A 15,721-nucleotide genomic window follows, 5' to 3' on the forward strand; every position below is an offset into this window, starting at 1 on the left:
ATCTTCTCTCTCTCTCCTCTTTCTTACTCTCTCTCTCTCTCTCAATTCCTCTCTCTCCTTCTCATTCGTCTCTCTCTCTCTCTCTCTGAGACTCGCATTTCTGAAATCTCTCATTCTCTCCTCTCTCCTCTCATTCTCTCTCTCTCTCTCTCTCTCTCTCTCTCTCCTCTCTCTCTCTCTCTCTCTCTCTCTCTCTCTCTCTCTCTCTCTCTGCTCTCTTCTCTTTCTCTTCTTCTGTTACGTCTCTGTCATCTTCTGCGGTGAGAGAGAGAAAGAGAGAGAGAATGAGAGAGAGAGATTTCAGAAATGCATCTCAGAGAGAGAGATTGAGAGAGAGAGAGAGAGAGAGAATGAGAGAATGAGAGCGAGAGAGAGAATGAGAGCGAGAGAGAGAATGAGAGCGAGAGAGAGAATGAGAGCGAGAGGTGAAAACTGCCTGACGGGAGATGGTGGGTAAAGGGGTCTGTCATCGTGGGAGTGCTGAGTAGTCAGTGAGATGGAGGGTGAAGGGAGAGAGGAATAGAAGGGTCTGTCATCGTGGGAGTGCCCGAGGAGTCGGTGGTAGAGGGGCTGCTGGGTTGGGGGACAAATGTCACACGTGAGATGGGGTATGGGTGGAGGGATGGAGGGTGTGTGAAGTGGTGTGAGAGGGCAGTGGGAGAGGTAGTGTGGTTGGGGTAAGGGGGTGTGAAGGGGTCTGTCATTGTGGGAGTGCTGAGGAGTCAGTGGTAATTAGCTCAATTAGTGACAAAGGCAGTGTAATAAATACCGACTTAGTGTCTGGGTCCCTGCTGGCCTCTCCCCGCGCCGCCTGCCATGCCGCCCCGGCCTGACGGACAATTCATTAAACCGACAAAATACCCCACCGTCCAGGCGTGACGCAGCGAGTTAGCCCCCTACCGGCCCGACCCATTGTTCTAATTGTCTGGGCTGGAGTCACTTTGTGGCTCTCCTCCTCCTCACCCCCTCCTCTCCTCCTCCTCATCCCCCTAACACTCTACCCCTCTCCCCTTCAGAAAACCCATAGAGTTAATGCCCTCTACCTAACTCGCTGTAAGTAGGTGATCGGCAGGTTGTGAAAAAAAGGGTTTCCATGGGTCTGGGTGGGAGGGGGAGTGGTTGGATTAGGGGATGGAGGGAGGTTGCCTGGGAGTGCTGGGAGCAGCAGTGATTGGAATGCAGGAGAGATGAGTCCAGGAGCCTTGGATGCGGGACAAAGCGAGAGTTAATAAGGAAAGATTGAAGGGGTTTGGCGACAATGGGCCGCCACCCGAGTCGAGATAAAATTGCTTCCGCGGATTATTGGGGAGAGGGTGTGAGGCTTGTGGGGTGATAGTTTGTGTTGTGTTTGTGGATGTGTGCGTGCACTGTGTGTGTGTATGTGTATGTGCATGCATGTATGTGCGTGTGTTTTATTCAGAGTGTCTTGGATTGATGGCTGCCCCTCTGGTTGGGTGGGGAGCAGAGGACCGGGAGGAGGCTAGCCGGCTGTTCCCACAGTCTGTTCTGCTGCCGCCACCTTTGACACATGGCTCAGGGCTCTGCCAGGCGGGCGGTGGGGAGAGAGCATGGTGGGAAACCAACCCTCTGCTCAGGCGCAAACAACAACAACAGGAGTGTATTCACTGGGAACCAAACAGAAGCAAACAGAAAAAAACTGAACGAAACTGGGAGGGATCTCCAGTACCTGCATTTGTTCGATAGAAACTCTTGTTTTTCTGCTAAACGTTTCGCAACTGTTTGCTACGGTGTGCAATAATGATTACACCCCAGCTCAACAGCTCCTTGCACAATACAAATCCAGTAGCGTCTGAGCAGAGCAGACCAGGCAGCTAGGGTAGTAAAGGCAGGAACTCAACAACACCAGGGTTAAAAGAAGAAGAGGAGGTGATAGTACAGAGAGGGCTGAGGTTAGAGTAAGAAGAGGTGATATGTACAGAGAGGGAGATGGTTAGGAAGAAGAGGTAGGATGTGTAGGACAGAGAGGGGAGGGTAGAGAAGAAGAGGTGATAGGACAGAGGGGGAGAGGTTGAGATGAAGTAAGAGGAGTGATCATGGACAGAGGAGGGAGAGGTTAGAGAAGAAGAGATAGGTATGGACATGGAGGAGAGGTTAGATAAGAAGAGGGAGAGGAAGAGATGTAGAGATAGAGGAGAAGAGGAGTGAATTAGTAACAGAGAAGGGAGAGGTGTTAGAGAAGAAGAGGTGGATAGGACAGAGAGGTGGGAGGTTAGAGAAGAAGAGGTGAATGGACAGAAGAGTGGAGAAGGTTTGAGAGAAGAAGAGGGAGGGTGATTTAGGACAGGATGAAGGGAGAAGGTTAGAGAAGAAGAGGGGGTGATGGGAACATTAGAGGGAGAGGTTTTAGAGAAGAAGTAGGAGGTGATGTAGACAGGAGAGGGAGAGGTTAGAGAAGAAGAGGAGGTGGTGCTAGGGAAGAGTGGGAGAGGGGTTAGAGAAGAAGAGTGGGTGATGGGACAGGAGAGGGAGAGGTTAGAGAAGAAGGGAGGTGATAGGACAAGAGGGGAGGGTTAGAGGAAGAAGAGGTGATGGGATAGAGAGGGAGAGGTTAGAGAAGAAGAGGGAGGTGATGAGGAAGAGAGGGAGAGGTTGAAGGAAGAGGTGATATGGGGAATTGAGAGGAAGAGGTTAGAAAGAGGGAGAGGTTAGAGAAGTAAGAGGTGATGATGGGCAAGAGAAGGGAGAAGTTACGAGGAAGAAGAGGTGATGGGACAGAGAGGGCAGAGGTTAGATAAAGTAGGGAGAGGTTAGAGAGAGAAGAGGAGGTTGATAGGACAGAAGAGGGAGAGGTTAAGGAAGAAGAGGTGATAGGAACAGAGAGGGAGAGGTTTTAGAGAAGTTAGAGGTGATGGGACAAGAGGGAGGAGGTTTAAGAGAAGTAGAGGTGATGGGAACAGGGAGGGAGAGGTTAGAGAAGAAGAGGTGATAGTACAGGAGAGGGAGAAGGTTTAGAGAAGAAGAAGAAAGGTGGATAGTGAACAGAGAGGGAGAGATGTAGAGAAGAAGAAGAGATGATAGTACAGAGAGGGAGAGGTTAGAGAAGAAAAGGAGGTGATAGTACAGAGAGGGAGAGGTTAGAGAAGAAGAAGAGGTGATAGTACAGAGAGGGAGAGGTTAGAGAAGAAGAAGAGGTGATGGGAAAGAGAGGGAGAGGTTAGAGAAGAAGAGGAGGTGATAGGACAGAGAGGGAGAGGTTAGAGAAGAAGAGGAGGTGATAGGACAGAGAGGGAGAGGTTAGAGAAGAAGAGGAGGTGATGGGACAGAGAGGGAGAGGTTAGAGAGGAAGAGGTGATGGGATAGAGAGGGAGAGGTTAGAGAAGAGGAGGAAGTCGGGAGAAAGAAAGAAAGAAGAGAGAGTAACAGGAATAAAGGGGAGTAGAGAAGGGATAGAAGGGGGAAGGTAGAGGAGAGTAGCAGAGCAGAGCAGAGCAATTTACATTTACCCATAATCCTCTTGATGGAATTAACTCCTTTTATAACTGTCACTTCAATTAGTGTCCCAATACCTGAGGTTAACTAATGACTCTGTGTTTCCTGACTGAATTAATCTATTTCCCGTTTTTATCCATTAAAAATAACTTAATTCAAACAATACGCTAAAACGCCTTTATAGGACCCTTAGCTCTGGGGAACAACTTAACCAACAACACTAGGGCCAAGAGCCATATAAAGTTAATTGAATAATGCCACTAATTAAGTAACTTGATAATTGGCCAAGACAAAACCACACTGATCTGGGACCGTCCAATATGGACTTACTGAGTGCCACTTTTTAAGAGAAGGGAGTATTTTCCAACAGAGCACCTCCACTGTTGAAGTGTTTGAGTGTGTGTGTGTGTGTGTGTGTGTATAGCTGCAGGAAGTAGGAGTGTGGAAAAATCTGATTTTCTTCACAAAGGTAGTGCACTGGGCCTTTACTAGTCCTGTATTAGAGGACTGATATAGCCAAATTCCCCACCCCCCAGGAAAAAATTGCAACACCCCCAAAAGTACTCCCTGCGACTATGTTTGTGTGCGCATAGGCATCTGGTCAAATGTAGTGTACTATATAGGGAATAGGGTGTCATTTGGTACCCAGACAAAGATAGCCAATGATATGCTGTGGGGTACTGTGGGGTGCTCAGACTAAGAGTGGTGGAGAAAGAGAGCTGATACACCGCAGGGTTTGATATTACAAAAGGTTGTTTTTAAAGTATGGTCTGTGTGTGTGTGTGTGTGTGTGTGCGTGTGCGTGTGCGTGCGTGTGTGTGGTATGTGTGTGTGTACCTTTCTGTGTGTGCATGCATGCCAGTCTGTGTGTGTGTATGGGGATGGCAGCTGGGAAGCAGACACAGTCCATAAGAACTGCACCCTAGCAACTGCGCTTTCAGCAGATGGCAGCTCCGCAGCAACAGCCACCCTACATCACAATGGCCCCTGCCTGGTAACATCTCCATCACTCCATAACCTCTGGCATGGAGGATGAGATATGGAGGGTGTTGTTGGGGGAATGACAGATTCAGAGGGAAAGCAAGACAGACATTCAGTCCTCTTCACCACTCCAGACAGACACTGTGAAACCACTGTTTCCCGTGTGTGTGTGTGTGTGTGTGTGTGTGTGTGTGTGTGTGTGTGTGTGTGTGTGTGTGTGTGTCTATAACCACTTTTTCCTGTGTGTGGGTTTGCAGTGCACAGTGAATCAGGGTGGGAATGTGGACAGACCGCTAGGCCACTGTGAGAAATCAGTATGATGTCTGTGGTCAGGCTCAGTGCCTCGGCCCTGGTGGAGAGAGGTGGACTGAGGAGTAGGGCAGTTAAGGTAGGAGGGAGGGTTGGTTGAACTCTGTGGTGTGTGTGTGTGTGTCTGGCATGACTGTGTGTGCTGTAATAATTCATGGGGCATTACCGGCCCCCACACATACAGACCATGGCCCCTTGATTATCTCTATTGGCTTGACGGGACGTGCTGCTCCTTCCCAGTTGGCCTGCTAGGATCTCATTCAGACTAAATCATCTTCTAAACCACAGGACTGCTGCAGAGATAGAGTCCTCAATGACAACACAGCCATGCTCGCTGAACAGACTTCACACAGCCTGCCTTGATGCTTGCTGCTCATAGGGTGGAATAGGGGCCAAGCTTTAAGTATTGTTTGGTACGAGGACAGGAGTGACAAAGCAATGACGAGAGGGTGCCCGACATTGTAAGAAATAAAATATCTCGACGAAACATGAAATGCTGCATTGTAGTTGGAACTATCAAAAAAGGCATGTTTCTATACGTTGATCACTTGCAGACGTCTTTGTGGTGAAAAACAGCGACTAAGCCTCCAACGGTTAAACATCACTATACATCCTAGAGATTCTCTGGTGTGCCATCAATGTCAATCTTCTGTTATGGAAGGTGATTACATGTGCGTGTGCTTGCATTGTTCATGGACATCTGGCAGGTATCTTATCAACTAGCAACTTTGCTAAATGTGAGCACTGAGTGGGTAGAGTCCATACGTCAAAATAGCATGTGTACTCTACCTGTCTATCCAACTGTGGCTCTGTGTCTACCTACAACCTACCTTATCAACAGGGATCGCACAAAGGCTGCCAACATTCAAATCTGAGTATATCAGTGGGACATTGTCTACATGCAGCCCGCTGCAGAATATAGATAGAGACAAAGAGGGAAAATGGGGTGTTTTTGGTTTTAATTACAACAATAGTGGGCGAGGGCTCAGCTCTGACACACCAGCACAGGAATGTTTATTTGCTGCAGTCTAGGAGCAATGGTGGCTTACGGGAACTCTGACACATTCCTGTGTCACTCTCTCACTCTCTCTGACACACGCACGCTCATGCCCACATGTGAGTGCGCACACACACACACAACCACCCTGACCATTCTAGCTCCTTTGCACAACCACTAGCACACACCTAAACACCTAATAAACATGGCATCTCAAACATTAGACATCCTAATCTGACATTTCTGACATCATTATCAGACATTGTGATACTGTGACTGACTTCCCTAGAAGACGCTAGCACAGCAATGACTCAGTGGGAGATGTTTAAACTATCATATCATTGACTACACACTCCAAAGCAGGAGAGAATTGCCCACGAGTGTGTGTAACCAAAGACACTTTTGGTGTAACTCTGTATGACTGTGCATTGAGTGGGTGTGAATTTGATGGTAAGCACCTTTTTCATCAGTAAGTCAGTTCTCTGGTCCCATCCGTTCTCCTCGCTGAAGTGTCTGGCAGCCGGCCCCTGTAAAGAACACATTTCTTTTGGCCCCGAGTTTCTAACGCCAGTGACACAGGGGACAGCCAACCACAGGAGCCACACATCTTCCAGTCAGCATGCATGCTGAGAACTGCTGCTGCATTACTGGCCCGTCCTCCAACACATACACAGAAACGAAAGCACATAAAGCAGACATCCACACAGGCAGGCTCACATACACACACACACACACACACCACACACACACACACACACACACACACACAACACACACACACACACACACACACACACACACACACACACACACACACACCCACAACACACACACACACACACACACACACACACACACAACACACACCACAACACACCACACACCAACACACCACACACACACACACACACACACACACTCCCTGCTGCCCCCACCGTTTCTCACTGCTCTGCTCACCAAACTCTGTAATCGCTTCCAGACGCAGTGTTATCCTGTCTCAGCCTGGCTGACAATGAGTGTAAGTCCCAAATGGCACCCTATTCCCTATGCACCATCCATGGGGCTCTAGTCAAGAGTAGTACACTACATAGGGAATATGGTGCCATTTGGGTTGCAAGCCAAGGTTTGCACCCTCCAAATGTGTCCTCTCTCTTTCACCAACTTTATCAGGGCCAGGACTCAAGTTACTTTAATATCAGGTGATATAACCTACTGAGGCCTAATACTGTGACATGTCCACATTGCAATGGCCTAGCCCTAACCAGTCCTTATGTAGGCTATCCTAAGCATTTATGAGAGACTATAATTTAAATGTTTTGAATATAAAACTGTTATGAATGACTAACAATTGCTGTAAAAACAAATGCTGTCGGTGTAGTGGCGATTCCCGCCACTTTCACAGTTCATGATGCATCCAAGTAGAATTTGCTTTCAGTAGATTTAGTTAGATGATGTTTCCATTTGTTATAGGATATAAAGTTCAAATACATTTTGTTAAGCGCCTACCGTATAAATTGCCAGTAGTGGTGTAATCCATGCTGTTCTAGTGAGACTGAGTTTTCAAACCGACCGCGGTCACCTCTCACCTGTTCAAACCTCTGGTTCAAACACTTCCTCATCACTTGTGTACCTAGGTCATATGATCAGTGACCTATCACCCCGCGTGAGCTCCTAGAAGTGTATTTCTTTGCCCTAGTGCAAAACAAGTTCAAACTTACCTCGAGAGACAACATGCACACATACAGTACATTAGCACATAAGCAGGCCAGAATGGTTCCATGGTGTGCGTCAACACCGATTGCTGAAACAAGACTTTCTCATTGTCCCACAGCATTTCCCGAACTTGGTCCTTGGGACCCCAAGGTGTGCGCGTTTTGGTTTTTGCCTTAAGTTGATTCAAATTATTAAAGCTTCTTCTTTGATGAGGTTTAACGGCGGTTGGCATACAATAAATGTTGCATTACCGCCACCTACTACACTTTGCTTCATTTTTTTTCTTTCTAAAAAAATCAACAACAACAACAAAAATTACGACAAACACCTTACCATCTAACACTACACTCACCAAACATTATAACAAACACCTTACCATCTAACACTACACTCACCAAACATTATAACACTTACCATCTAACACTACACTCACCAAAATTATAACAACACCTTACCATCTAACACTACACTCACCACTCACCAAACATTATAACAAACACCTTACCATCTAACACTACACTCACCAAACATTATAACAAACACCTTACCATCTAACACTACACTCACCAAAAATTATAACAAACACCTTACCATCTAACACTACACTCACCAAAAATTATAATAAGTACCATATATTTAGTTCTACTTCAGGCCAACAGCCTGAAAGGATGGGACATCACCGCTTAACACACCCTGTAACTCTTCTGATGTCAGGTCTTGCACACCCAAATACCTCTCTGTAGCTGCCACCACAACCTCTATTTTCTGTGACTTACATTCCATCCCTGCAGTACAGTTGATAACCATTACTATAAATGCCAAAAATCCAATTTTACTGAAACATATATCACTTGTTGGTTTATCCCTCTGTACTGGTACAGATCTACTACTACTCTCACCACTCCTCTCAGGATCCCTCCCCCTCGACCCATCTTCCTCTGCTTTCTTCACTGCCTCAGCATATGACAACTTCTGCACTACTCTAACCCTGGAAACCTCAATCTACCCAGCCCCATAGGCACCCTTACAATTAACACATGCCACTACTTTCAAAGCTTGATAATTAGTTGATTATTTGAACCAGCTGTGTAGTGCAGGGCAAAAACCAAAACGTGCACCCCTTGGGGTCCCGAGGACCGAGTTTCGGAAACCCTGCCTCCCCCTCTGCTGTACCAGCTCATACACCAGTCAATGCCGACATCTAGCGAACGTCCACACAAAACGCACATGGGATCTGTACATGCGCACTGCTCTCCCGTCGGACGGAAAAGACGCATGAATTTTCCTCCCACTTCCGTTTCGTTCTCTTTCCAGCCTTCCATGCCACGATGGTAAGAGCTCGTCTGATTCTTCTACAGGCCCAGCATGTTGAATTGAAAAATACACGCCAAAATACACCACCGAATTTGTCATTTATTTGTAGAAATTAATAATATGTAGTCCATTCTTCATATTTTGGGTACAAAAGGTGTTTATATGTGGTATATTAGTTCTAAATATGGTTCGCTAACTAGCCACAACAAGCGCGCTAACTTATGTGTGCTTGATAGCCTGCTATGATGGGTCGTTTGTTGAAAATCATGGATCTAAACTATGTTATAGTAGTTAGGTGCATAATCCGTTTTAACATGTACTCAAAGCCGTTAGAATAACTCGATAACGTTATTAGCATTAAGAGGATAGGAAACTAACTAGCCGTTTACCTTAACTAAGCCTACGAAGTACCAGTTTTTAAGGAACAAATAGGCTTCGGAGTGCGTTCGTTGTCAGAATTATGTGGCGCAGATGAATAGGGAAACCAGTATCAATGTATGCGGGTGTTGATGTTGAACACATTTCCCCAAGTATTGTAAGTTAGATCAGATCTGTGGGGAATGTACGTGACATGATCTGTTCAGGAACGTTCTGTGGGTAAAGTCTAGTCATGTTGCAGGCTCACACATTGGGTTCCGTAGCTACCAGGAAAATAACTGGACATCTCACCCACCTCTCCCCAGACTAAGAAGAGAAGGAATAACGGCCGTGCCAAGAAGGGTCGTGGACATGTCCAGCCCATCCGCTGCACTAACTGTGCCCGGTGTGTGCCTAAGGACAAGGCCATCAAGAAGTTTGTCATCAGGAACATTGTCGAGGCTGCTGCGGTGAGGGACATCACAGAGGCCAGCGTGTTTGACTGTGAGTAGCTGCTGAATGATGTCAAACATGCAAATATCTACTTTTTTGTGTTGGCAAATGGTCGTGCATGTATCTGGTGCATTGGGAGGATTATGCTGGGGGAAATGTGAAAGTATCGGGCAAGTGCTTTTGTATTTTTTCCCCCTGTACACATGTGGCTGTATTGAATGACTGACCTAGACTACAGTGGCTTACAGTTAAATAAATAAAAATTATAATAATTTAAATGAGTACTGTAGTATCAATATTCTGGCCCAGCTCTGAGGTGCCATTGATCTGACCTTGCCCTTATTGTTGTCTCCCCTCTAGCATATGTGCTGCCCAAGCTGTATGTGAAGCTGCACTACTGTGTGAGCTGTGCCATCCACAGTAAGGTGGTGAGGAATCGCTCCACCGAGGCCAGGAAGGACCGCACACCACCACCTCGCTTCAGGCCCAGTGTAAGTTATAGACCCTTAACTAGGAGCTAAAAAGAGTAAACGGCCTCAGCAGTGCACCTCCCCTAATTAAACTACTGGACGTACTGCGTTGGATGTGATGGCAGAGATTATGGAAGGACGTGTTTGGTGGGCTTTTACATTCGAAAGCCATGTAGCCTAAGAATGTCAAGTTAAATTGACCTCAGCTAGTTAGTCAATTGACAAACTAAACTAATTGATTTATAAACCTGAAAGCATGATCTGAATCTTTTCCAATTCACCTAGTCTGGATCCTAAAGCTCTTTTTGGGACAGGAAGTTGAGATGGTAGACGAAGTGAATGAAAGCATTATGAAATTATGAAAGCATGTTATGAATATTTGACTAAATGTTGTTTATATTTTCTCCCTTCTAGGGTGGTGCCCCAAGACCACCTCCAAAGCCCATGGGTTAATATGGTGGACTATCCTAAGGGTTACTGTCAGTTTTATGTGAAAATAAAAGTGATTTAACTGTACATCAGAAGTGTTACATTTGTATACCACCTTGGGAGCAGAATATCTGAAATACTGTATATTGAATATGCCAATTTAATGGAGTCAGAACATTAACATGTATTTTTATTGGACACAATTAAGTTGAACAGAGCTGGGTTACATACCATAACATATTTTGATATCAAAAGTAACACTTATTTTAACGACTGAGGCAGTTTCATGACTTTGTCATCTTGAGGTAAAGTTTTATTTGTTGTCACATTACATTGGTCACAAAATTAAAACATTGCAATTCAGTGAAAGGTTAATGACCGGAATAAGGGCAATTCCACAGTAAGTGACTGACTCAGATTTTTCACTGACAAACAAAAGCCATACATTTGCCTCTGGTAATTCTGTTACCAATCTTTGCATCTGCACTGTTCAAGTAAAGGTGTTTTTTTGTCATGTTCTATGGAAATTCAAAGTAGTCCTTGTGCATAGAGTTGTATGGTTAAACTGCACTCATTGGATTTTGTTTGAGATGCTCAGGTTGTTCATTTTCAAATGTGTTACAAGAGGTGCTTGAAGATGGCAGCCCCCATGCACTTAATACAAACTCGTTTTGATAAGTCGGCTGTATTGTATATTGCTCTCCGTTACTCCTTTTTTGTATGATCATTAGCGTATACATGATCCCAATTTTAGCTTACGCAGCTATGAACCATATCGCGCACGGTAGTTTAAAAACATTGGCTAATGTTAACGAAGATTAACTAAACCAAGAGATCACAGACCGTGAGTCATAGTCATAGTGGGCAGAACAAGCACGAGCTAGCGCGATCCTATTGGAACGTTCTAGCACATGTTTGCATATTCCCGTCATAGAACGCCTTGTCTGAAGTACGCATGTGCAATACCTGAATTCGCCTTTGCAGTTAAAAAAGGTAAGGACTACAAAGTTTAGTCCACTCTGTTCGTAACCTATTTTAGTTTTGGGAAGAGAGCTATTGAGATCCACATTTTTAATCGATCAAATTAGCAGAATCTCGGCCAAAATGCATCTTCCACTGCCGGTCACTGGGTCAAGCGGATGCTTCACATTTAGGCATCCAGTGAAATATCTGTCTCGTTATATCTGTGGTGTTAAAACAATGTCAAATTCTGCAATATTTATGCACGTTGGTCATTGCTCTCAGGGTTGCCATGCTCGCTATTTTCTAGCTAAATTCGGATAAAAATTTCGCTGGTGAAAATATATTGGTCGCGGGTTTAAAACTACTTCTAAATTGCACCACGGCCGCCATTGAATTGCCATGGCATTTCTCTTAAAAAAATGTAATTCACTGTGACCTGCTGTTGATTTGTACGACAGTGAGGCAGGCTGTTCGCTTGGAGATAGTTTAAACTGCATTCTAATGTTGACTTTGCTAAAATAAAACTATCAAGCGAAGTGTTTCATGCATGCTCAGTTCTTAGGTCTCGGGGGCTGCSGGAGTGGAAATGTGAAATGGAAGTTATGGAACTACCTCCCGTGGTTCATTTTACGGGGGAAGTCTTCAATGAAACTGACATTAAATATGGAGAATGATACATTTGCCTCTCTTTTGGCCATCAAGTAGCCTATTAATGTATACTGTATTCCATTTCAGACTATTTGATACAATAACATATGTTAAATGACGATATCACTGAAGTCATTGCAAATCAATTTGTGCCACTTTTGTAGCCTACCTGGAGCTGGCAAACCAATTTATTAAATAGCCTATAACTTCAGTTTATTGTTGTAGCCTTGTGTTATTATGCAATTATTAATGGACATGTTTAATAACAGAAGTAATCAAAGCTCTATCGTAATCAGATTAGGCTACAGGTAAAACAATTAAAAAATGTAATTAAATGCTTGTCAACAAAACGGGCASTTGTTAACAAGCATATTCATTTCATATACAGTACCAGTCAGAAGTTTGGACACACCTACTCAGGAGTTAATTTTTTCTTTTTATTTTATAATAGTGAAGACATAAAAACTATTAAATAACACATATGGAATCATGTAGTAACCAAAAAAAGTGTTAAACAAATCAAAATATATTTTTGATTCTTCAAAGTAACCACCCTTTGTCTTGATGACAGCTTTGCACACTTGGCAGTCTCTCAACCAGCTTCATGAGGAATGCTTTCCAACAGTYTTGAAGGAGTTCCCACATATGCTGAGCACTTGTTGGCTTCTTTTCCTTCACTCTGCAGTCCAACTCATCCCAAACCATCTCAATTGGGTTGAAGTTGGGTGATTGGGGAGGCCAGGTCATGTGATGCAGCACTCCATCACTCTCCTTCTTGGTCAAATAACCCTTACACAGCCTGTAGGTGTGTTGGGTCATTGTCCTGTTGAAAAACAAATGATAGTCCCACTAAGCACAGACCAGATGGGATGGTGTATTGCTGCAGAATGCTGTGGTAGCCATGCTGGTTAAGTGTGCCTTGAATTCTAAATAAATCAGTGTCACCAGAAAAGCACCATCACACCTCCTCCATGCTTCACGGTGAGAACCACACATGCGGAGATCATTCGTTCACCTACTCAGCATCTCACAAAAACACAGCCAAATTTAGACTCATCAGACCAAAGGACAGATTTCCACCAGTCTAATGTCCATTGCTCGTGTTTCTTGGCCCAAGCAAGTCTCTTATTATTGGTGTCCTTTAGTAGTGGTTTCTTTGCAGCAATTTGACCATGAAGGCCTGATTCACACAGTCTCTGAACAGTTGATGTTTAGATGTGTCTGTTACTTGAACTCTGTGAAGCATTTATTTGGGCTGCAATTTCTTGGGCTGGTAACTCTAATGAACTTATCCTCTACAGCAGAGGTAACTCTGGGTCTTCCTTTCCTGTGGTGGTCCTCATGAATGAGAGCCAGTTTCATCATAGCGCTTGATGGTTTTTGCGACTGAACTTGAAGAAAGTTTAAAAGTTCTTTAAATGTTTTGCATTGACTGACCTTCATGTCTTAAAGTATTTTACCTTTATTTAACTGGGCAAGTCAGTTAAGAACAAATTCTTATTTACAATGATGGCCTACCCCGGCCAAACCCTAACCCAGACGACGCTGGACCAATTGTGGACCGACCTATGGGACTACCAATTATGGCCGGTTGTGATACAGCCTGGAATCGAACCAGGGTCTGTAGTGACACCTCAAGCACTGAGATGCAGTGCCTTAGAACGCTGCTACACTTGGGAGCCCAATGATGGACTGTCATTTTTCTATGCTTATTTGAGCTGTTCTTGCCATAGCATGGACTTAGTCTTTTACCAAATAGGGTTATCTTCTGTATACCCCCCCCCCCTACCTTGTCACAACACAACGGATTGACTCAAACGTATTAAGAAGGAAAGAAATTCCACAAATGACCTTTTAACAAGGCACACCTGTTCATTAAAATTCATTCCAGGTGACTACCTCATGAAGCTGGTTGAGAGAATGACAATAGTGTGCAAAGCTGTCATCAAGGCAAAGGGTGGCTACTTTAAAGAATCTAAAATATWAAATATATTTGATTTGTTTAACACGTTTTTGGTTACTACATGATTCCATATGTTATTTCATAATTTTGATGTCTTCACTATTATTCTACAATGTAGAAAATAGTAAAACAAAAACAACAAAAAACCCTGGAATGAGTAGGTGTGTCTAAACTTGGTACTGTACATAATATATATATATAACTCAGTGATTGAAATGATGACCCCATCCTCAGTAGYCTATTCCAGCAGGCTATTTGGGAAACACAAGCACTTCTTACCTCGAAATCTATTCATTTCGAACGAATTAGTCTGTTCATTTGAACTAAGCAAGCTGCTAAATCATTCAGTTTACATCTTGCCTATATCTTGTCTAGGCTACCGTAGATTATCTGAAAGAGATGTAGGCCTATCAGGAGCTGTAGGCTACCAAGTTTACTCTAAAACCAGGGCTAAATTGAATTACAATCATGAACTCAAATTCTAATCTGTAGCCTATGCCTATTGAAATGACAAGTTGATCTCACAAATGGGCCATTTATAACTGTTTGTATTCTTAACATCTGGCACATAATAACAGCACAATTGCCAGAAAATAGCCTAACATTTGATTTTTTATGKTCATCCAAGTTTTTTTTTGAGATCCTCTGTCTAACTGTCTAACTGTCATCACTCAAACACTCCTATATACATGCGCAAAGGGGATATATTTACAATTATAAGCCTGGTTCGAGCACTAAATGCTGATTGGCTGAAAGTCGTGGTATATCAGACCATATACCATTTCTTTGACCCCAAAATATTTTTTACTCATCTAACTGGTTACCAGTTTATAATAACAATAAGGAACCCGGGGGGGGTTGTGGTATATGGCCAATATACCACGGCTAACAGCTGTGGTACATTGTCAAAAATACTGGATGTTGTTGACAAGCATATTCAGTTCACTTTTACTTGAGTCATTTTCTATTAAGGTATCTTTACTTTTACTCAAGTATGACAAWTGGGTACTTTTCCAACCACTGGCTACTGTAGACTATCTGAAATAAGATGTAGGCCTATCAGGGGCTATGCTATAGGCAACCTGCATCTATCTAAGCAAACCATGGCAAACTTGAAATACAGTCATGAACCCAGATTTGAGTCTGTAGTTTATACCTATTGAAATGACAAGTCAATCTCCTATATAGGCCATTTATAACTGTTTGTAGTCTTGTGGCACATAATAACGGCACAATTGCCAGAAAACATTTGTTTTTTAAAAAGTTTGTCCAAGTATTTTTTGCTCAGAGATTTCGAGATCCTCTGTCCAACATTCATCACTCAMACTCCCCCAATCGGATATATCTATAGTTATGCACATGCGCAAAAGGGAATTATTTACAATTATAAATGGGGTTCGAGCCCTGAATGCTGATTGGCTGAAAGCCATGGTATACCATGGGTATGACAAAAATGTACTTTTATGTTGGTAACCAGTTTATAATAGCAATAAGGCACCCTGGGGGTTTGTGGTATATGGCCAATATACCACGGCTAACGGCTGTATCCAGGCACTACGCGTTTCGTCATGCTTAAGAACAGCCCTTAGCCGTGGTATATTGGCCATATACCATACCCCTCGTGCCTTATTGCTTAATCAATCATAGCAGTCAAATAAATTAAATCGACAGCCA

At 43.9% G+C, this 15,721-nt stretch overlaps 1 protein-coding gene across 1 annotated transcript; it reads left to right on the top strand.

Annotated features, from left to right (window-relative positions):
- The first annotated feature begins 8,696 nt into the window (after positions 1 to 8,696).
- rps26 (ribosomal protein S26) lies at positions 8,697 to 10,560 on the top strand. The gene is made up of 4 exons (XM_024006220.2): positions 8,697 to 8,781; positions 9,448 to 9,625; positions 9,935 to 10,065; positions 10,459 to 10,560. The coding sequence occupies exons 1-4, from the start codon at positions 8,779 to 8,781 to the stop codon at positions 10,495 to 10,497; spliced, it is 351 nt and encodes a 116-aa protein (XP_023861988.1). The 5' UTR covers positions 8,697 to 8,778; the 3' UTR covers positions 10,498 to 10,560.
- The last annotated feature ends 5,161 nt before the right edge of the window (positions 10,561 to 15,721 follow it).

Source organism: Salvelinus sp. IW2-2015, linkage group LG17, assembly GCF_002910315.2.
Source record: "Salvelinus sp. IW2-2015 linkage group LG17, ASM291031v2, whole genome shotgun sequence".
Taxonomy (NCBI): Eukaryota; Metazoa; Chordata; class Actinopteri; order Salmoniformes; family Salmonidae; genus Salvelinus; species Salvelinus sp. IW2-2015.

Coding starts and splice junctions, on each gene's coding strand:
- rps26 (XM_024006220.2), top strand. Junction 9,626..9,934: donor AGAGGCCAGCGTGTTTGACT/GTGAGTAGCTGC, acceptor TCTCCCCTCTAG/CATATGTGCTGCCCAAGCTG. Junction 10,066..10,458: donor CACCTCGCTTCAGGCCCAGT/GTAAGTTATAGA, acceptor TCTCCCTTCTAG/GGTGGTGCCCCAAGACCACC.